Here is a 23377-nt window from a genome sequence, read left to right on the forward strand (position 1 = left end):
AAAAAATTTATTTTTCTATGGAAACTAGGTCCTCCTACTGGTGACCGCATATATATATATTCACTTAAAAAAACAAAGGTTACCGGGGCGTTATAGTTAGGCTCACATTTTAAAAGAATGAAACCATAAAACTTCACCAGTTACAGTTAGAGTTACCTCAAGTAACTATAACTCGTGCCCTAAGGTGACTATAACTCAAGCCCCCACCATGCACAGTTTACATTGATATCATCAATGATGTTATGAAGAATGGTATGCATGTCTTATTTTGAGGGGGTAATTAGCAGTGCATGGCAAGTTTCCCCCTGCGCCCACGCTAAATTAAGTTGCCTGCCTTCCACCGTCCTTTATCCACTGTGACTCTGCTTGAACAATTACAAAAAAAAAATTTTACCCCTGGGGGTGTCCCTTTGGGACCCCACCACCAAAGCTAAGGGGTCAGGGTGTTCGTAACCTGACCTCCTTTCTTTTTTTTTAAACTTTTGTTTTGGGACTCGACTTGTCCGAAGATGGCTGAAAACACTTAAACGGCTTCTGATATCAGCCAATCAGATCTCAGCACGAGATCAGGAGGGGAGGCAAATCTTTTCCATCCCTAGATATACAAATTTCGATTTTCTATATTTTCTCCAAAACTACTGGACGGTATTACACCAAAACAAAAAAGCACTCGTTATGGACCACGACCTACCTTCCTGCCAAATGTGGTGTAATTCCGTTCAGCAGTTTTTGCGCCATCGCTGTTCAAAATCCCTGTGGAAAAATGAATAGGGAAATTGGGTATTGGACCCCCCCTTTTTCGAGCCCCCCACACAAAAACAGACCACCCTGGAACTTTCCTGGTAGCAGCTGACTTGACTGGCAATTTGTTTTGGAAAGTTTAGTGAAGATTCGTCAAGCGGCGCAAAAGATATAGGCAAAAAAAAAAGGTTTTTATATAGAAACTAGGTCCTAACAATAACTACCTAGTGGCGAGCGCCATTAAATTATATATATATATATACACATATATATATGTATATATATATAAATTAAATTCTCTTTATTGCCTCTTTCTGCATTCTGCAGCATACATAGAATGGGGAAGATGCCTCAAAGGACTGTTTTGTGCAGAAAGGTATACCTTCCTGCACAACAACAATCCTGCTTGTAACACAAGCATGCCTGCATTGGTGCTAGGCTGCCACAAGTGCACCAGTGCTAGGAGACAGAGGAAGTGCGTTGCATGAAATACTGGTAAATAGAACCCTTCATATTTATGAATTTTAAGGTTTGAGTGGAATTGATCTGCTAAAAGATTAAGGCCCTCATTACAACATTGGCGGTAAATGCCGCTGACCGCCGTGCCGATGGCCGCCAACATACCGTGTCCGTGGCGGAAATCCGCTACGGGTATTATGACCCACAATGAGAAATCCTCCACAATACAGACACCCACACAAGTCCGCCACACCAAAGGTCAGTGATAAATTGGCGGAACCAAAACCCACACAGTCACGCCAACAGGAATCCGCCCACACTATCACGACTCACGAATCAACGCAGTGGTCATTCGACAGTGGTAAACCATTGGCGGTACACACCGCCACACTCAAAATACATACACACTTACATAACATAAACACATTGGACAATTCTAAATACACACACCTGACACACATACACACACCACACCCACAAACTCACAAGACTATAAAACACACACCCACATTACCCACAACCCCTTACACTGAAAAATGTTGAAGAAGCAGAGAGAGAGAAAAGCAAAGGCCACACCAGCATTCAGAGGCACACAACACCATCACTCATACACCATCCACGCACAAAACACTACACACCCCAAAACATCACCCCACACATCACATCTAACATCACCTCACACATCACTCACACCACATCATGGCAACTCAAAGACACCCCAGGTTTTCTGAGGAGGAGCTCAGGGTCATGGTGGAAGAAATCATCCGGGTAGAGCCACAGCTATTTGGATCACAGGTGCAGCAGACGTCCATTGCTAGGAAGATGGAGCTATGGTGGAGAATTGTGGACAGGGTCAACGCAGTGGGACAGCATCCAAGAATTAGGATGACATCAGGAAGAGGTGGAACGACCTACGGGGGAAGGTGCAATCAGTGGTATCCAGACACCAGGTAGCCATACAGAGGACTGGCGGTGGACCCCCACCTCCTCCCCCACAACCAACAACATGGGAGGAGCAAGTCTTGGCAATTATGCATCCTGAGGGCCTCGCAGGAGTAGCAGGAGGACTGGACTCTGGTAACTCAAATCTTTACTAAGATTTATAAATCCTGCATGCCATCACAAACTCCTACCCCTACCCTCACACACATCACTCCACCCCCTCACATATACCCCACCATCACAACCCACCCATCCCAATACCAAGCCCTGCATGCAACATCAATGCATGGACACCTATCCCAGACCTGCATGGATACCCATCACCAAAGCATGTCCAAGAGAGAGACTCACCCAGGGCACACAATCACCACTCACACAAGGGCCAAGGCGATAGTGCAAGCACAGTAATAGAGGAAAACACACCCATTGCACAAGATGGCACACACAGATACAATAACAATGCATTTACACCCCAACAGAACCCCTACCCAACGTCACCGGATAGGAGGTGCCAGCCATATCCAGTCCCCCCACAGAAGAGGCCCACAGTGATGACAGCAACTCTGCACGCCTGGATCAAGATGACCAGCCCGGCCCATCAGGGACCTCTGGACAGTCGGTTCCCCTGACACAGTCCCAAGCCACCACAGAACCTCCCCCCTCAGGAAACACCACCCAGCACCCACCTAGTGGGCCCATGCCACTGTCCCCAGGACACGTCAATCAGCAGTGTGTCCACCATTACAGAGACCCCAGGCAAACCGACTAACCCAAGCAAATCAGGGACCTGGGATCAGTGGCAATGGGCACACTGTTCAGGAGACGGAGGCACAGGACAACAGGGAAGCTGGGAGGACTGCTGTGTGATGGGGAGGAGAGGCCAAGGGAACCCATTCTCCACAAGGCACTCTCAAACATCATGGGAGCATACCACCATTCCCAGGAGACCATGCGGCTGCAGAAGGAACAGTACCTGGGGATCCGGGAGGACTTGAAGTCCATTAACACCACCCTGGTCACTACTGCAGGGTTGCTGGCAGACATGGCCAACACCATGAGGGAGACAGTGGCATACCACCGGGCCCCTGACACCAGCCCAACCTATGAACAGCCTTCTACATCCACTGGCGCTAGTGGACAGGATGCCCGACACAGGACCAACAGGCCACCAGTACCCCACCCCCTGCAGAAGGAGAACCACCCCGCAAACGGTCCCTGCGATCAAGGCAGAAGACAGAGAACATTGCCAAGACCCCCACCAGGGAAATAAGACTCTCCTGAATGTCACCCTCCTGTCCCACTCTGTCAACCTGGTGCAATGAAAATGACTGTGAAATAGTGCTATACTATTTCACTGAGGCTGCAATGGCAGTCCAGAAAAGGTGTTTGCATGAGCTCTTTATGGGTGACAAAAGAAATGATACAGGCCATAAGGATCTCCTGGAACCCCAATGCCCTGGGTACCTAGGTACCATATACTTGGGACTTATAAGGGGGGTCCAGTATGCCAATCTGGAGTGGAATACTGGGTTACCAGTATGTAAGTACAAATTTGGAATCAGAGAGAGCATAAGCACTGGAGTTCTGGTTATCAGGACTCCAGTGACACAGTCAAGCATACTGACAACACAGTAAAACATATTGACATATAGGCCACAAACTATGGGCACTGGGGTCCTGACTAGCAGGATCCCAGTGAGACAGTAAAAACACACTGACAAACACTGACAAAGAGGCCAAAAATGAGGGTAACCATGCTAGAAGAAAGCCACCTTCCTACATGATTTTTTTCTGACCGAAATGGGGTCGCAAAACATTCGCATTTTACCGACTACTTCAAGTAGGTGGTAACCCATTCACTTTGTGAATGCATGTGAAAACATTTTTTAAGAGCACTTTTAAAAAATGAAAAGAAAACTTTGCATTTTTGTTTTTTAAACGCATCCCGTTTTCCTTTAAGGAAAACGGGCTGCATTAAAAAAAAAAATTGCTTTATTTAAAAGCAATCACAGACATGGTGGTCTGCTGAGCCCAGTGTCAGATCACTGTGGCATGCTGCATGCTCCACAACACCACTTTGCAGAGGAATATCCCAGACATCCAGAGGGGGAGGAGCCTGCAGTGCCACCAGGTGAGAGTCCTGAAATGCCAACTGAAGATGACAGTGGTGAAGAGGAAGGAGCTGACTTGTGAGAAGATCTCATCCACAGCTATTTCTCATGAGTGTAAGTATGTCACGTTATGTTATGACTATGACTGTACAATGAACTGTTGTGTTGAGAATGTGTGGAGTTTAGTGTTTTTGAAACAGGAAGCTGACACTCTCCTAAAATCAGACAAAGGTTGATTGATGAGATAGCTTTTGACACATCCCCACCTTGATGATGTTGCTTTGTTTGTGTCATATTCATTTCAGTGTGCTTTGTTTTCCAGATGCTTGCTATGTGACTTGTGTCATATGTATGGTTTCAAGCCTCCTTGTTCTGTCCTTTGTACAGGTGTCTTCACCATGACATCTTCATGTGGGCATTTCAGAGTTGTGACTTTGGTGAGTATATAAGGCATTTCTGACATACAAAGTGGACCTGGGTTATATCCAGCGGCGGACGTCGCCAAATCTCAAGTGGAGGGGCGGGTGGGAAGAGGGACTTGGGGGGAATAAAAAATAATAATTAAAAGAAAAACGTACCCCTTCCCGTCTCCCCACTGCTGCCGTAGTCCCCTGCTGCCTCGATCCTCTTCTAGTGTCCCAGGATTCACGGGGACACCAGCAGAGGCTCCCCAGCAATCCAGCACTGTCTTCATGCTAAACCTAAAGAAGCATCAGGATTGGTCTGAGTGGCTTGAGCTGCCGCTCAGACACAACTCTGGGGTCTATGCAGTTTCTCCTGCCCGGCTGTTCAACACAGCCAGGTTGGAGAAACCTAAGTGCGCATGTGTGCTTAGCAGGCCTAACAAGGTCAGCCAAACACACATGTGCACTTAGGTCACTCTCTCATCCCCACCCCCACTTTCCATGTCCCAGCCGGCCTCTCCCTTCACATGCAGCTGTCTCAACCAGCAGCTGAAAGATAAAACAATAAACAAACATCATTTTAACTTTCAGCTCCTGGCTTAGCCGGGGGGGGGCGATGCTCCTTCGCCATTGCAAAGGAGCCGCTCCTTATTATTTCAGGTATTGTAGGTCACACAGTTTGGGTGCAGGAGACCTGTGCCAAAACAGTTTGCACAGGGTTTGGATGGAAGTTCAGAAGTGTCCATTGGACCTGTTTTGTGTCCTATGGTGGGGCTGATGCATTATGTGTGTCATAAGATATGTAGTCCTAGGTCACAACCAAGTAATTTCTCTTTACATTGGCTAAACATTCTTTTCGTTTGACCTGTATGTAGCTCTAGATGTATTTCATCATTGTAGGCCTCGGCCAAAACACTGACATAGGTTTGTGTCCTACCACCAGTTGCATGAGCATTGGATCAAGATGACCTTGTGATCAGAAACTGTTGTACTGTCTCTATCTGAATCTTGGATTATGTGATGTTGGTTTACTTTGGTGTGGTGCGTGATAAGGCTCAAGTTGGTGATATCAGCCACTTTAATGTTTGCCTATTCTACAGGACAATATCTGGCAAATCCCTTCCTTCCATGGTCTGGAGGTCTGTACCTGTAAATATGTTCATTTACTATCAGTCTATCATTTATGAATTCCATTTGTTGAGACATATTGACAGCCGATGTGCTAAACACTGTATTAACATTCTTAGTTTGACAAGACACTTGTATTTATGTGTTTGTGTGGGATGATTGTAATCCTTAGCTGGACACTGTGTACATGCAACATATCCCATCTTGAACAAGTACCTTGGATCATCATCGTATGGTTCACATGGTTTGACATATCTACATGGCTAAATATGAAATCAATATCAGCAGACAATGAGTCAGTGATGGGTAGTTTTATTTTGAAGCTATGGCTAACAGAAGATATATTTTGAATCAACCAAAAAATAAGAAATGTGATGGGGTCAGTCATGGTGAATGAAATCATTGGAGTAGATGCCACACTATTGGAGGTCCAAAGTCCAGAGTGCTCCTCCCATTGGAAATGGAAGGTGATTCAAGATCAGTCCACAAAGTGAATGTGTAACACACAAGGGAGGACTTTAAAGAAGAGGGTTATTGCTACCAGTGGTGGGTGTCTTGCCATCCATACCTCTTGGATTCTTTGTTGGATGACCCTGTTTACGGGGGGATCAGCTGCTACAGAGGCAGGGGTGTCTGAGGCTGGTTATTCCTCTGGCAGAGCCTCCCTTCCTATGGCTGGCGCCAATGTCAATGGGCCTACTTTTGATGAGCCAAAGGAAGGGGAAGATAGTTTTTGAGAATCCTGACCAGAGGAGTTGTGTGTATGCCCCTTAGCACACCTGTTAAGGAGGCCATGTTGGAATTGTGGTCCTCCATCTGTTCCTGCAAATTCTATGCATGTCCTTCTGTAGCTGCTCGATTTCCGTGAGTTCCTGACACACCCCCAAGACGTGACTGATGTTGTCCTGCCTGATAACTGCCCCAGTGGCCTCACCCTGCTGACCCACAGCATCCCTCCAACACAACCTACCCCCGTGAGCCTATGCCCTTGGCACAGGGTGCCATCTACAACTTGGTAGGGGTAACTCAGTTTCCAAAAGTATGAAGCTGCAACTCAGGATCCAGTGCTGGAGAGCACAAGATGGTTGAAACTCTGCTAGGTACACAGGTTGGGGTGCAAATGGTTTCCTGTGATGTTGATGCAACAGTGCTGGGAGGTGACGTTGTGGGCACAGTGAGACTCACGTTACCATCTGATTAGGTTGCCCAGATGGGCCAGAATCTTCCTCCACATCCACAAATCCAGGAGCTCTTCATCCAGGGGTGTAGTGGTAGTTTGTTCTGTGTCCTCTGTGTGCCCAGTGGCAGATCCATGTGTTTATGAGAAATGTACATTGTTACTGGTTGAATTGTGACATCTACCTCCAAGATTTTGTGTTACAGTAGGCAGAGATCTTGCACAAAGTTAAGTTGTAGTAAACCCAATTATGACAAGTAAACAAAGTGTTGGGTTAATTGACATGACATGTGTGACGCATGCCAAACCTATATGATTATAGCAGCTGATGAGATGTGCAGATCAGTTGACCTTTGGAAGATGGCCTGAAATAACATCATACCACCTGTGAAGCCAACACAGAGGAGAGGCAACATATTGCTTTGACCATTTGCAAGACTAGCTGAGTGGCATGCAGACAAATCCAGGCCTTTATTGTATATGTGACTGGAGTCATCATGTGCACAGTGCTGTGTCAATGTGTCTGTTGCCAATACCAATCTGGTGATGCAGCTTGAGGCCTTAGGAATACATTTTGTACACACCTGGTAAGGTGTCATTCCTGTCCTCAATAGTTTCATCTTGGGTTAGTAGGTCAAGATGGAGCTAGGTATAGAGACACGTCTCTGAGTTGTGCATGATCTGTTTCTTGGTCACTCCCAGGTGAGTAAACTTCAATTGAGAGTTAACAAACAAGGGTTTTTGGACAAGTGACCTCTGGGCTGGTATTTGGAGTTACAACAATAGGGCCTCCTGTGATTTGCAGTCAGGTCACTCTCTCTACTAAACACGCTATACAAATGTATCCTTCCAGGTGAGTACACCTCATGTGGGAGCTCACTAACAGATGTATTGGGCCAAGTGGACACTGGGCTAGTGTTTGGAGTTACAACTCTACAACAGGGGTTATTGGTCTTTGCAGTCATGTCAGTCCCTCTACTTCCCAACTCTAGACAAATGGTATAGTCTCAGGTGAGTGCACTTCAATTGTGAGTTCACAAACAGGTATATTTGGGCTAGTGCACAATGTGTTGTTGGTTGGAGTTAGAGAAACAGTGCCTCCTAGGAGCTGCAGCCAGGTCACTCTCTCTACTACACACACTATACAAATGGGATCCTCCAAGGTGAGAATACCTCATGTGGGAGTTCACTAACAGATGTATTGGGCCAGGTTGACACTGGGCTGGTGTTTGGAGTTACAACCGCATGGTCTATTGGTCACTCCCTCTACTTGGCAACACTTGACAAATTGTATAGTCCCAGATGAGTGAAGAGCATTAGAGAGATGACAAACAAGTGTATGGGGCCAATTGACCACTGGGCTGGTGTTTGGCATTACCACAACATGGTCTCCTGGGAGTTGCAGTCAGGTCGCTCCCTCTACTTGACAACGCTCGACAAATGCTGGGTGTGACATATCTAGGATGCAGGCTCCATTTAGGTTTGAGCATACATTTATATTTTGGGACATACCAGGAATTCTGGAATGTGTTTTTGGTGTTGTGAGATTTACAGGCACCATTTGGACATATGGCATGTGATAGGCCTTGGTAGCTATGATGTTGGGTCCAATAATACACATTGACAGTGTTTAAACTCAGATACTTTGGGAACTGAATGTTGGTGAAGTACAGGAAGAAGACAGCTGAGATGTGAGCATGCATGACATTGCATTTGTGTGACTTTTTGTGTTGTAACTTACTAGAGCCCTCTCCCCTGGTTATTCCTGTCAAGCCCTCATGATACAGGATGGCCAAGACCTTCTCCTCCAAGGGAAAGAGTCTTAAAGGGGTACTGGGAGGGCCACTACCAGTCTTCTTGGCCTCCAGCTGCTGCCTGAAGACCAGGGAACGGACCTTGCCCTTGAGGTAATTTCACCTTTTCCTAATATTCTTCTTTGTGCCTACAGCATTCACTCTGTTGACTGTCCTGTCTCACATGTCCACTTTCCTACTGAGAGGAGTGTGCTGGGCTTGTGTTCCAAACAATTGTGGCTCTAGTCTTATGATTTCATCCACCATGACTCTCAATTTATCTTTGGAGAAACACAGATTTTTGGAACGTGACATGGTAGAAAACAAGTGTGCGACAGGGGCTTACTGAACAGGGGAAGTTCAATATGGAATGAATGGACAAAAGTGTGTGCATGGTGTTCTATGGGATGGTGGAAAAAGGTGTGCATAATCTGTGAAAAGTAAAGAAAAAGTTGCTCAGGATTCTTTGTCTTCCAATGGAAATGCAAAAGGTTGTGGTGTGTGTAGGGGTGTGTTTTATAATGTGCTTTGCAGGTGTGTCTACTGGAGCAATGTGTGTCAGCTGTGTTGTTTTTTAATTAATCCAATGTGCGGTTATCTATTACTTTGCTGAACACAGACCGATGTGGTTGACCGCTATTGGCTCACTGCAGCCAGAAGGCCACCTCAGTGACTGTGTGATTGTAATGGGCTCAGTGGTTGGCCATGACGCAGAAGGTCAGACCGCCTAAACACGAGCCACTGCGCAGCTGACGGTCTGCCTTTTATGCTTGGGGGCAAGTGGTCCTGTCTGCTTGCATTGTAATGCGGCAGGCTGGGGACCCCCGGTGCAGCAGTTTTTTTGGGACCACCAACATGGAGGTCTGGCTGTCCCACTGCCAAAGTGGCAATCAGGCCTTTAGTTGCTTTTTAAAAAAAACAGTACCTAATTTTAGTTCCCTGCACTGTCCGATATATTGTTGATATGTTAGCAGAGTTTTAAATTTGTACACTAGATATGTACTTCAAAAACATTTGCTAAAGGAGATTTACTAAAGGCAATGTTGGTGCGAAATGGAGTGATCCAACACTGTGCATGTGGGGTGCATAAAATCGGTCCTTCTTGTGCTCCAAACAGATATCAGAATCTGGTAACAGTGCATTCAAGCATAATTCTACAACATTGTCTTCACCTTGGAGTGCATGAAAATGCTGCAGGGTATGCACCAATTCTTGTGGAGCGGAGTGGGGTGGCAAGATGCTGCTAGCTATAGGAACAGGCTCAGATTCTGCCAGAGGTGGGACTAGTGGTATTGGAGCACTAACAGGTGGGATGAATGGCTCCAGCTAAAGCCCAGGTAGAGACAATGCATTCCACATCATACAGGGAGGCCAAGAGAGCATCTACAGCCATACTCCAGGCCTGGTATATTCCTGCTGCTGTTGATAAAGGGAGGACAACTAGGCAAAGCCCAAGTACCACTTACCAGTCTGGTCGCAACCACAAAAGCATTGAGACACGTGGAGCTCTTCTGCTGTACTGCAGTCCTTGAGCTTGGGGGTGTTCTCGGGTGATGGTCACGTGTTGTACTGCAGAGAGGTCTTTCACTAGTCCGGTTTAGAGCTCACTGGTCATGTCTCTGGCTGGGTAATGTTCCCAGAACAGGTCCTCCAGCAAGGAGTGTCTGTCATTACTGAGCTCTAGGGGTCGCTACTATCTATGTAACCCACACCAAAGCATCAGCTTCATACACTCTAGAATATGGCAGCACCAGGGTTTGTGCCCCTGTATTCTGTTCAAGGACAAGAAGTAGGTGGTCAGACCATGCATGCCTGCCATAGGACATCAAACAGGCCATTACCTTTATTATAAACTGTGTTAATAACGATAAATAATACATAGTAATTTTTCAAATAAACCACATGGACAAGATGAAAGCCACAAGTGGAAACAAGCCACTGTACCTTTAGATTTGAACTCAGCTTCCATGTTAGGTGAAGAAAAACCCATCATAAGCCAACCAGAAAGTAATAAGCAGTTTGTATTGTGGAAAGTGTATAAAGTCTTCCTACTATTCACAGGGACACCAACCTTTGGGTGGAGCCAAAGTCCCTCTGTCAGTACTGCTTCCTAAAGATCTTTCTCTGTTAATAACATAAGATCTGCAGAAAACTGCACTCTCAAGTCAGGCCTGCAAATTATCAACTATACTGTAGGATGAATATGAATGGTATTCAACAGATTGACCCCCAAGGGACGAAGGAGAGAGCTATGTAGGCTAACATAACATTCAAACCTATGGGCTGCAATTTACACACAGGAATTTGAATCTAAGACCTAATCCACTATGCTGTCCTATTGATCATAAAAGACACATGTCTTACCACTTTGTGAGGTGAAGACAGATTCTCATAATCAATTCATATTTATAAATAAGTGTAAATGCTGCTAGTTTTTTGTTTAGGTGACCAAATATCTCAGCAGTCGTAGTTTATTTGCCATTGTACATGATGCATTGTTCAAAAGAGTAATTAAGGTCAAGAGCTGAGAACAGACATAATTCTTATTCAAGACTGAAATTTTGCTAAAATGTTGACGGTTCACTTACATTACATTTCATACAGTGTTTTCATTTTATGTGTTTCATTCTGTTGGATAATACATTTAAAAAAGCAATGAAAAACATCTCCTAACATGTCCTTTGTTTTTGTTTGTGTAGGATGTAAATCAGTCGAACCAGATAAGAGAGTTTGGTGTTGTGGTCGAAGAGGTCTCACCAAAAGGGAGTGCTTGGATAAAGGATGCTGCTATGACTTAAGCATTCCCGGAGTTGTGTCCTGCTTTAACACCCCTGGTAACACATGCACTTAAGTAGCCCATTGATCATTACCCTCTTCATCTTCTTGCTCAATCTCTTTCTCATCCTACCAGATTCTCATTCCTTTATCTTAGCCCCCATCTTCATGCGTCATTCCCCTTCCATTTGCTTCTCCTTCTAGTAATATTAATAATAATAATAGTAATAATAATAATAATAACAATAATAAAAATAATAACAATCAATAACAGTAACTAATAACAATACTGATAATAATAGTAGCAATAAAGAAACAACGATAAAAAAATGACAATAATAAACACATAACGTGTCATCATTGCTATTATTATCATTATTATTTTAAATATTGTTACTATTTTTATTATTATTGTATTATTGTTATCATTATCATTATACTCTATGTTCTTCTTCTTTAGCTTTTCTGCTTCTGTCTTCCATTTTTCTACTTCTCCATTTCATCCTCCAATGTTTCCTTCAGTTTCTTCTCAACCACCACCTTCCTATCTTTCTCATCTATTTGTACTTATTCCTCTTCCTCTCTACATCCTTCTCCAACATCTGTTTTTGCATCTCCATTTTGATTCTGCTTTATGTTCTGCTAAGTCCTTTGTGTGCATCTTCCATTTCTCTGCATCTTGAATGAGGGCACAGACAGAAGTTGAATATGAAAGCAGATCTGAGGTGATGTTTAGGAGATGGGTCCTTGGATACAGAGAAGGTGATTTTTCTGAGTTTGTTTTGACAGATTGATCTTTGTGTTTAGGATGTCTAGCTCTGTAGATGGTGTTAATCAGATATGCAGTGATATCTGTGATTAATATTGATCACGGTGTGTTACAACTAATGCATGTGGAAGAACGCTCCCAGCTTTTGTGTTGGTGTTTGTGAAGGCTTCTTCAGGACTGGGGCCCAGACTTAAGAAGCACTAGCCCCACATTAGTGTCATTTTTCGGCACTAATTTGATGTCAGGCATAAAAACTCTCTGCCCGGTATTTACAAAGTGGCACAAGAGATTCCTCTGCATCATTTTTTGCGGCTACCTTTAACACCTGCTCAGAGGAGGCATTAAAGTGGACACACAATTGGATAAAATGAGCCTCTATGTACGGTTCACAGTAAGCGCTAACATTTTGGTGCTAACCCTGAACAGTACATCAATAGCGTCAAAACTTTTGATGCTATTGCCCCCTACCTTATGCCATGGTGCACCGTATTATAAATATGGCGCTCACATGGTGGTGGTGGGGGGCGCAAGAAAAGTAGTGCTGCAGTGCCACTTTTCTTAAATCTGCCCCTTAGGTGTGTTGAAAGATGCTTAATTGAAGTCAGGAAAGCAGTCACTGGGAGGAGAGTTCTTGTGGGAGTTTAAGAGGGAGAGTGTGATTTTTAGATGTTGGGCCTCATGTATCAATATTCCAAATAAGAAATTATATTCAGTGCCACTTTGATGTTAAGCAGTTCATTTCGTTGAAAGGATAACTGGTTTTTGCTTTGTTGATTAGTAAGTGGCTGTAATGCACCACTCAGGGCATTCCAGTTTTTTTTACTTGCATGTGGTTTGTCTCTGTCTAGAGTGGCACAGTGGGGGAAATATTTTGCAACCCGTTATTTACCTATGACACTCAGCAACAGCACTGGCTGGCCTAAGTATAAATAATCCATGTGACAAATATTAAGGCCCATATGTGTACTTTTTAATGCAAAACTGCGCGAATGCAGTTTTGCCGCAAAATGAACACTGGATTGCGCCCTTCCATATTTAAGGAATAGCAAAAGCCTGTGCTAATGTCAGAAAAAAAGACGTTAGCCAGGTGGGGGTGGCGGTTGAGGAGATGGAGGTTGAGCATCAAACAATGATGCTAGGCTGATTGAGGCAAAAAAAATGCCTCTAACCAGCCTAGCGTCATTTCCTGGTGCGCAACCATCCAAAACACGACTCCTGTCTTATAAAAGACAGGAGTCATACCCACCCCCCCAATGGTCAGCAAAGGGGGCCAGTGTCCCCTGGGCATGGCCATTGCACCCAGTGCCATGGAGGGGGCTCCATGTCAGGGCCCCCAATGGCACTTAGAATATATTCTTTAAAAAACTACCTATACTTACCCTACTTACCTGGGATGGGGTCCCCCATCCTCTGGTGTCCCTTTGGTGTACGTGGGAGTGTTCCTGGGGCTTGGGGTGGTGACCTGTGGGCCCATTCCATGGTCTTTAGTCATGGAAATGGTTCCACAGGTCCCCTACCCCCTGGTCTAAACCAGGCATTAAATAATGGCGCTAAGCAAGCTTAACGCCATTGTTTGGGTCCGCCTCCCACCTGTGCGTCATTTTAGCATGGGTGGATAAATATGGTGTTATGGGGATGGAGTCATTTTTGGGATGGGAACGCCTACCTTGCATCTCATTGACGCAAGGTGGGTTCACGCATCCAAAAAATTAAGTTAACTTCAATCTTTTGACACTAGACGGGTCAAAATATAAATATGGAGTTAAGTTTGCACCAAAAAAATGACGTAAATTCGGGGCAGAGTATAAATATGCCTCTAAGCCTTCAATCATTGTATAGCTCTACTAATCTTGAATGCTATGAACCTTCTCAAGCTAAAATTTGGTAAGCAGAACTGCTATTCCTCTCCAATAAAGGGGATGATAACCTTCTTAGACTTTTTACTGTAGCGTACCCTACAGTACACCAAATCATCTAAATGCCTGTTCCCCTGAACTTAGTTATGAACCAGATGCCCATATATGGTATTTTTGTAAGCCTGTTTATGGGAAATGTTTGCAAGCCTTTTTATGGAAAATTCAGAGTTATCATAAGTTAGAGATAAGTGGAGACCTTCATCCCTGGTGTTCTGAAGCAGCCCAGTGCAGTGGACCCTCAAACTAGAGACCAAGGGCCAGATGTAGGTAGGTTTCATATTGCGACTTGCAATTTGTGAGTCATAGGAACACACAAATTGCAACTTGCAATATGAAATGGAGAAAGGTGTCTCAGACACCTTCTGTGACTCGCTAAGGGGTCGCAAAGACCCACCTCATGAGTATAGAGCTACAAAAAGAAAAAATACCGAAACCATTTAGTTTCGGTTTCTTCAGCTCCGAAAAATACTTTTTTGTGGCATTCACAAAGGGGAAGGGGTCCCGTGAGTTACCATCCACTTCAAGTGGATGGTAACTGCGAATTGGTTTGCGACCGCTTTCGCGGTCACAAAGCAACTCTACATCGCGATGCAGTCGCAAATAGGAAGGGAACACCCCTTCCTATTTGCGAGTCGGAACCACATTTTGCGAGTCGGTACTGACTGGCAAAATGTGAATCTGCATTGCGTAAGGCCTTTTGCGCCTCGCAAACTGCGTTTTTCACCATTTGCGAGTCGCAAAAGGCTTCCTACATCTGGCCCCAAGTATTCTTTTTAGCATTTGACTCCCAACATAGCGTGGCAGAGCAGTCCATGTTTCAGTAAGGGGCTGTTGGCTACAAAATAAGGGACATAATGTGTTGCATCACCCTTGTGACTCACAGGGGGTTGTGCTAGTGTGACGCAACACTAAAGTAAGATTTAACAAGCCACGCAAGGCCATCTTGAATGGCCCTCAGTGGCTTGATAAAAATCTAGAGTAACGCAACATTGCAGTTCACTGTGTTGTGTTACTCTGCCCCTGGGAGATGTTTACTGGTAGACCAGGGAATGGGCTAAAATTCTATGCCTCCCCAGGAGAAATATCTTTATTTCTTCTTGTTTGTTTCCTTCCTTCTGCAGCACACATAGAAAGAGGAAAATGACTCTGAGGATTGTTTTTGTGCATAAAGGGCACCTTCCTGCACAATACAATCCTGTCTGCAAAGCAGGCACCCTTGCACCACAGTGCAAAGGTGCCTGCATTTATGCTAGGCAGCTAAAAAAACACCAGCACAAGGAAATGACAGGAATGCGGTGTATTATGTTAAATATGGCACATTCCTGCCCTTTCCCTTTCATGCAGTGTAGCAAAGTGGCTTGCTGCGTTGTTCTGCATGAACTATTGATAAATGTGCCACTCAACTTAGCAGTGCACACAATAACTTTCAATAGGTTAATGTCCATCCATTACTTTTACTTCGAAAAAGTTTTTTAATGTACATGTAATGAAGTACATGATCACAAATATATGCACAATTTTCTCATGCTTAAACAATTTAATCCCTCAGGAAAATAATTGTGTTGGAAAATGGGTTATTGGTAAGGGCAGGTAGGTACCTACACTTAGCAATAGGCCACTAACCTCCACTAAGGTCCAGTTAGATCTCAGTAAATTAAACCCAGCTCAACCCTTGGTAGCTTGGCAACGAGCGTCAAGGCTTAACTTAGGAGAAAGAGTGAAAGCATTCAAATATCACAAAACAGTAATTAAATAAAACACAGGAAACAGTTTAAAAATCCAAAACCAATTTATAACAATAGATTATATTTTTATCTTTAAAATTGCACAAAAACGAATAAAATCAGATAAGGGGAACGGGGATATGAATTTTTAAAGAATTATTGTTTTTTTAGTGCATAGAAACAAAAAGCGCCAATCGGGTCATCTGGTTGCACCTCGACCGGGGCAAAGTCAAAGTTTAAGGCCGACCGCGATGGAGCCCTGCTCGGCTACAGCCCGCGGGAGGCCTCGGTTAAAAGTTTACCTTCACACTTAGGCCCTCATTCTGACCTTGGCGGGCGGCAGAGGCCGCCCGCCAAAGTCCCGCCGTCAGGTTACCGTTCCACGGTCGAAAGACCGCGGCGGTAATTCTGACATTCCCGCTGGGCTGGCGGGCGGCCGCCTTCAGGCCGCCCGCCAGCCCAGCGGGAAAGAGGCTTCCACGATGAAGCCGGCTCGGAATCGAGCCGGCGGAGTGGAAGCTGTGCGACGGGTGCAGTTGCACCCGTCGCGTATTTCACTGTCTGCGCAGCAGACAGTGAAACTTGGAGGATTCCAATGGGCGGCGGTACACTGGCGGGAGACCGCCAGTGTTGCCGGTCCGACCGCGGCTTTACCGCCGCGGTCGGAATGCCCATTGGAGCACCGCCGGCCTGTCGGCGGTGCTCCCGCGGTCCTCCAACCCGGCGGTCATGGACCGCCAGGGTTGGAATGACCACCTTAGTCTCTTTTTCGAAGATTTTCTTCAGCGAGACGAACCTGCCAGTCCAATCCGACCTCCTGGAGCCCTTCTCCGGATACGCGATGCGGGAATCCTCAGTGGAGATTTTTACCTTCGGACTTAGTCATTTTTTCGAGGTGAAAATCCTTCGACCGGGGTAAACCTGGATCTTGATCCGACGTCCCTGGAGCCCTCCTCGGATGCACTGGCTGGGAGGTCCCGGTCAACTTTTTACCTTCAGACTTAGTCTCTTTTTCCGAGATTTTCTTTACCGGGACGAACCAGCAAACCAGGCCGGGTTGCGGTTGAGGCAAGCCAGCTAGAGTTGCCGCGTCCGGTCGGTCCCTCTATGGAGCTTTTTTACAAAAGTTCTCCAAACTTCTTCAAACTTCTGGGGCTTCTCCCAGATGTCCTTTTAAGGTTCTTTTGAGGTCCACAGCTCACCCCAGGGGTCCAGAAGTTCTGAGATGGTCCTTGGGGGGTGCGGACTACAACTTCCAGAATGCACCTGGCACAAACTCCTTTTTGGCCACTGGGCAGTAGCCAGCTGGTTGATTTCTTCAGGAGTTGGTGCAGGGGACTCTGGATAGTAATTTTTCACCTGTAGCAAACAGGGAGTCCCTCCTTGAACCAGTTGAAGCCAGGCAAAGTCCTTTTGTGGTGAAGCCCAAGTGTGCAGCTGGTGCAGTCCTTCTGACTGCAGGTTCCAGGTGCAGGCCAGGGGTCCAGCAGGGCAGTCCTTCTTCTCCTTTGGTTCTTCCTTGTTGGAATCTGATGGGGATCTGAGGTGTAGGTGCAGGTCTGCCAGTTTTATCCTTGCTCCTGGGTGAAAAGCAAGGGGGTCCTGGTTCTCCAATCAGGTGCAGGGTCCTTCCCCCTGTGATGACCACTTCCTGGGAAGTGTGGCAACAATCAATCCCAGGAGGCAATATTCTCCAAAAATAAATCATGGCTGAATCTGATTTTTGGAGGTTACATCTGGCTGAACCCACCCATCGGTGTGGCTAAAAATCATAAACACACCCCTCTCCTGCCCTCTCCTAATCTAATCAAGGGGGCACCTAGTTGTCTGGGGTTGCATGATGTGGGGGTGTTGCTGGTTGCTCCAAATGTCCTTCTCTGCCTTTGAAGACCAGTTTGGCAGCCCTCCCCCTTCCTGCCTCACCATCTGCTGAGGGGAGATTCCCTCCCACAGGCACATTCCTTTGTGTGAAGCCAGGCCACTTCACACCTCATCAAGGCAGCCTGGCCAGGCTGCTAGAGGCTGTCCAATCAGGGCACAGCAGCAAAAACAATGCAGGGCTGAAATTGGCAACTTTTCAGGTAAAGTTTAAAACTCTTTTCCTGAACAAGTTATATTAAATCCAACAACTGGAAGTTGTTGGATTTATTACAACAATTATATTGATACCAAACTCTTGGTATGCATCATTTAAGGTGACTTTAAAAATTTAAATAAAGTCTCCCCATTCTAGCCTATGAAGGCCATTTACTACAAAGAGGGAAAAACGAATTTGGTTGTTTTTACCTCACCAGGGCTCATAAAACTATTTTTATAAAGTCCCTGATTATAGTTACATGGCACCCAGCCCTAGGGGCACATAGGGCACACCTTAGGGGTGACTTATATGTAAAAATAAGGTAGTCTAAGACTTTGGAACTACTTTTAATTCCAAAGTCCAATTTGCATATAAATTAATTAAAAAGCAGCCAGCAAGGCAGGCCTGTCTTTAAAATGACACTGGGCACCTCAGCAGTGCACCTATGGGTGCACTACCTATGCTGTGGTCCCTAAACCTACATACCCTACCATATAATAGGGACTTATTGGTAGGTTAATTTAGCCAATTATAATTAGCCTAATTTGCATATCCATTTTACACAGAGCACTGGCCCTGGGACTGGTAAGCAGTACCCAGGGCACAGCCAAGAGTCAGTAACCACCAGTACCTGTCCAAAAAATGTGGGGGTGACCAGGGCAAAAAGGAGGACTTTCCGACACTGCCCCCCCCAGATGAAAGGTGATGGATACTAACCTACACCCTGGTAGTCCTCATCAGCTAAGTGGAAAAACCTGGAAAGGCCATCTGCATTGGCATGGGCAGTCCCAGGTCTGTGCTCCACTGTGAAGTCCATCCCCTGTAGGGAAATGGACTACCTTAACAGTTTTGGGTTCTCCCCCCTCATCTGCATCAACCATCTGAGAGGTCTGTGGTCAGTTTGTACACGGAAGTGAGTGCCAAACAAGTATGGCTTCAACTTCTTCAGGGACCAGACCACAGCAAAGGCCTCCCTCTCAATGGCACTCCATCTTTTCTCTCTGGGGAGTAGTCGCCTGCTGAAGAAGGCAACTGGTTGATCTTGGCCCTCTTCATTAACTTGTGCTAATACTGCCCCAATCCCTTCCTCTGAAGCATCTGTTTGCACTATAAACTCCGTGCTATAGTCAGGGGCCAGTAACACTGGTGCTGAACACATAGCCTGTTTTAGGGTGTCAAAAGCTTTTTGACACTCTGGGGTCCAAATGACCTTCTTGGGATGTTTCTTGGAGGTAAGATCAGTCAGAGGGGCCATTATGGTCCCATAACTCTGAACAAACCTCCTGTAGTACCCAGTCAGGCCAAGAAAGGCCCTGACCTGAGTCTGGGTTTTACGAGCCGCCCAATCCAGGATAGTCTGGATCTTGGGCTGGAGAGGTTGTACATGGCCTCCACCAACAAGGTGGCCCCGGTACACAACTGAGCTTTGTCCTATCTGGCACTTGCTTGCCTTGATATTCAGGCCTGCTTGAAGCAGGGCCTGAAGCACTTCCTTCAGGTGGACCAGGTGGTCCTCCCAGGTGGAACTAAATACAGCTATATCATCCAGATAAGCTGCACTGAAAGATTTCAACCCGGACAGGACTCTATTCACCAACCGTTGGAAGGTGGCAGGAGCATTTTTCAGGCCAAAGGGCATCACCTTGAGCTGAAAGTGGCCCTCTGGTGTGGGAAATGCGGACCTCTCCTTAGTTCCTGGAATTAAGGCAATCTGCCAGTATCCTGAGGTCAAATCAAATGTGCTCAGGAATTTGGCAGCCCCCAACCTATCAATGAGCTCATCAGCTCTAGGTATGGGGTGAGCATCAGTTCTAGTGACTGTGTTTAGACCTCTGTAGTCCACACAAAATCTCAATTCCTTCTTCCCACCTTGGGGATTAGGTTTGGGCACCAGTACCACTGGACTGGACCAAGGACTGTCAGAGCGCTCAATTACCTTGAGCTCCAACATCTTAGCCACTTCAGCTTTGATGTTGGCCTTGACCTGGCCAGACAGCCTTTATAGCTTGTTCTTGACAGGCAAGCTGTCACCAGTGTCAACGTCAAGGACACACCAATTGGGGAGTCCAGGGGTCAGGGAGAACAGACTAGCAAACTGTTCCAAAACCTGTTTGCAGTCTTTTTGTTGCTGGTCTGTCAACTTGGGAGAGAGCACCACTCCCTCCACTGACCCATCTTGTGCATTTGAGGACAGGAGGTCTGGCAGAGGTTCACTCTCCTCCTCCTTCCCTTCATCAGTGACCATCAGCATGGTCATCTCTGCCCTGTCCTGGTGGGGTTTCAGCCTGTTAACATGCAGGATCCTCTGAGGATTCCAGGGGCTGCCAAGGTCCACCAAGTAGGTGACCTCACCCCTTTTCTCCAGAATTGGATAGGGCCCAGTCCATTTGGCCTGAAGTGCCCTAGGAGCCATGGGCTCCAAAGCCCACACCAGCTGTCCTGGGTGATACTCAGGCATGGTAGCCTTCTGATCATGCCAGCGCTTCATGAGCTCCTGGCTGGCCTCCAGGTTTCTGCTTGCCTTCTTCATGTACTCAGCCATGCATGACCGCAGGCCCAGCACATAATCTAGCACATTCTCCTTGGACTCTCTGAGAGGCTTTTCCCAAGACTCTCTCACCAAGCACAATGGGCCTCTTACAGGGTGCCCAAACAGTAACTCAAAGGGGCTGAATCCAAACCCCTTCTGTGGCACCTCTCTGTAGGTAAACAGCAGGCATGGGAGGAGAACATCCCATCTCCTCCTGAGTTTGTTAGACAAACCCATGATCATGCCCTTCAGGGTCTTATTAAATCTTTCTACCAGACCATTGGTCTGTGGATATAGGGGTGGTGGACTTATAAGTAACACCACACTCACCCCACATGGCATTCAGATAGGCTGACATAAAGTTTGTGCCCCTATCTGAGACCACCTCCTTTGGGAACCCCACTCTGGTGAACACACCAAGTAGGGACCTAGCCACTGTGGGAGCAGTGACTGTCCGGAGGGGTATTGCCTCAGGGTACCTTGTGGCATGGTCCACAACCACAAAAATGTACCTGTTACCTGAGGCAGTTGGTGGGTCTAGGGGACCAACAATGTCAATCCCCACCCGCTCAAAGGGAGTCCCTTCCACTGCCAGTGGTATCAAGGGAGCCTTTGGCTTGCCCCCTGTCTTGCCACTGGCTTGGCAGGTGACACAGGAGCTGCAAAACTCTTTGACTTTTTCTGACATTCGGGCCAATAAAAATGGTTGACCAGCCTGTTCCAGGTCTTGATCTGTCCCAAATGTCCAGCTAAGGGGATATCATGGCTTAAGTTAAGGAGGAATTCTCTATACTTCTGGGGGACCACTACTCTCCTGGTGGCCCCTGGTTTGAGGGCCCTTGTCTCAGTGTAGAGAACTCCATCCTCCCAGTAAACCTAGTGGGTCCCACTGGTATCCCCTTGTTCTTGCCTGGCAGCAGTCTGCCTCAGGCCCTCAAGAGTGGGACACTCTCTTTGTCCCTGGCACAACTCTTCTTTGGTGGGCCCACCTGCCTCTTGCAGTTCTGCCAAGTCAGGCAGAGCTTGCAGGGGAAGTGCCCCTCCCTCAGAGGTCAGATCCTCCCCCTCAGGGTTGGATTCCTCCTGACCCTCTGTACTTGTAGGGGCTGGTAAGCCAGAACGAGTGCTCTTTCTCTTCTTCTTGGAGGCTTGGCCCATTGTTCCAGGGTCCAAGTGTCCAGCACTTCCCTGTTGTGCTGCCTGTGACCTGGTCACAGCCCACACCCATTCAGGGAGGTCTAGCATCTGTACATGGACCCTTCTCTCCACCTCTGACCATTCAGATGCTTCAAGATCATTTCCCAGCAGACACTCTACGGGGAGGGCAGGAGCTACAGCTACCTTCTTAGGGCCAGTCACACCTCCCCTTTCCAGACTCACCATGGCCATGGGATGGAGTTTGGTTCTGCTATCTGCATAAGTCACTTGGTGGAAGACACCAGGTAAGACCTGTTCTGGAGAAACCAGCTTCTCTGTGACCATTGTCACACTGGCTCCTGTATCTCTCAGGGCTTCCACCTCAGTCCCATTGACTTTAGGCCTCTGACTATACCTCTCCATGCTGGGAGGTAAGGTGGCCATAGTTGCAATGGTCACCCCATCCACGGATACTAAGGTGACCTCTGTGTACCCTGATCCCAGCCCTGGGCCAAATTCCACCCCCAACCCTACACTAGCAATCCCCTGGGATTGCCCACCAGTGGGGGGCTTCTTGGAGCAGATAGCGTCTCCATTTTTGTGTCCAGGTTGATGACACTCAAAACACTTGCCGGCCTTAGCAAGCTCCTGAAACTTTCCTGCTTTAGCAGGATCATAATTCTTTCCCTGATACCCTTTCCCCTTAGAAGTGGAATGGCTTGGGGTTCCCCCACCCTGAGAAGTTTTTGGGGACTTTTGTGAGGACTCCTTGGGCTTTTTATCATATTTCCTTTGGTTCTTCCCCTGAGAAGAACCATGTCCTCCCTTTTTCTGGTCACCCCCTGGGGGTTTCTGGTTAACCTTAGTTCTTAACCAGTCATCTGCTGCCTCCCCCAGCTCTCTGGGGTTGGTCAACTTAGAGTCAACTAGATACTGGCAGAGCTTCTCTTGGACACAATTGGTTAGAAGGTGCTCCCTCATAATCAAATTGTACAGCCCCTCAAAGGTACTTACCTTGTTGCCCTGTATCCAGCCATCTAGTGCTTTTACTGAAATGTCCACAAAGTCCACCCAGGACTGGGTGCTTGTCTTTTGGGTGTCCCTAAACTTGACCCTATACTGCTCTGGGGTCAGACCAAACTTTTTAGTCAAGCATCTCTTCATACTGGGGTATGAGTCTGCCTCCTCCCCCCTCAATGTTAGGAGCCTAACCCTCCCAGAGTTGGGAACCAACTCCCAAAGAAGTGAACCCCAGTACTGAGGCTTGACTCTCCTCATCTGGAGGGCCCTCTTAAAGGCCCCCAGCCACTTATCTATATCATCCCCCTCTACATAGGCAGGAACCACCCCTTTGGGTAATCTGGGGCAAAACCCACCACCCATGGACACCTCAGCTTTTTTGTCGCTGCCACATCTCTTTTCTCTTCCCTTGCCCACTTTTTCTTTTCTAGTGCCAGCTTCTCTGCCTCCAAAGCTATGAATGCTAGCTGGGCCTCCAGCTCTCTTTCCCTGAGGGACAGGTTCTCTCCTCCTGAAGGGACCCCCTTCCCCCAACTAACTTTGGGTCTGCCCCTAGTGACTGTATGTAATGAGGACCGGTCTTCCTCATCCTCACTTAGGCTCAGATGCCCTCTCTCCCCTGAGTGGTTGGAGCTAGCGTCCTCCCCTACTTCTCCCTCCTCTGGAGCTTCTTC

The 23377-nt window shown here is 46.7% G+C and overlaps 1 protein-coding gene across 1 annotated transcript in view; it reads left to right on the top strand.

The window, feature by feature from the left end:
- LOC138249254 (trefoil factor 2-like) overlaps positions 1-23377 on the top strand; it is a 107196-nt gene that overhangs the window by 17064 nt on the left and 66755 nt on the right. Inside the window, exon 2 of the mRNA XM_069203225.1 lies at positions 11455-11589. Within this exon, the coding sequence (XP_069059326.1) occupies positions 11455-11589 (135 nt within the window). The remainder of the gene's footprint in view (positions 1-11454; positions 11590-23377) is intronic.

The sequence above is a fragment of the Pleurodeles waltl genome, chromosome 8 (assembly GCF_031143425.1).
Source record: "Pleurodeles waltl isolate 20211129_DDA chromosome 8, aPleWal1.hap1.20221129, whole genome shotgun sequence".
Taxonomy (NCBI): domain Eukaryota; kingdom Metazoa; phylum Chordata; class Amphibia; order Caudata; family Salamandridae; genus Pleurodeles; species Pleurodeles waltl.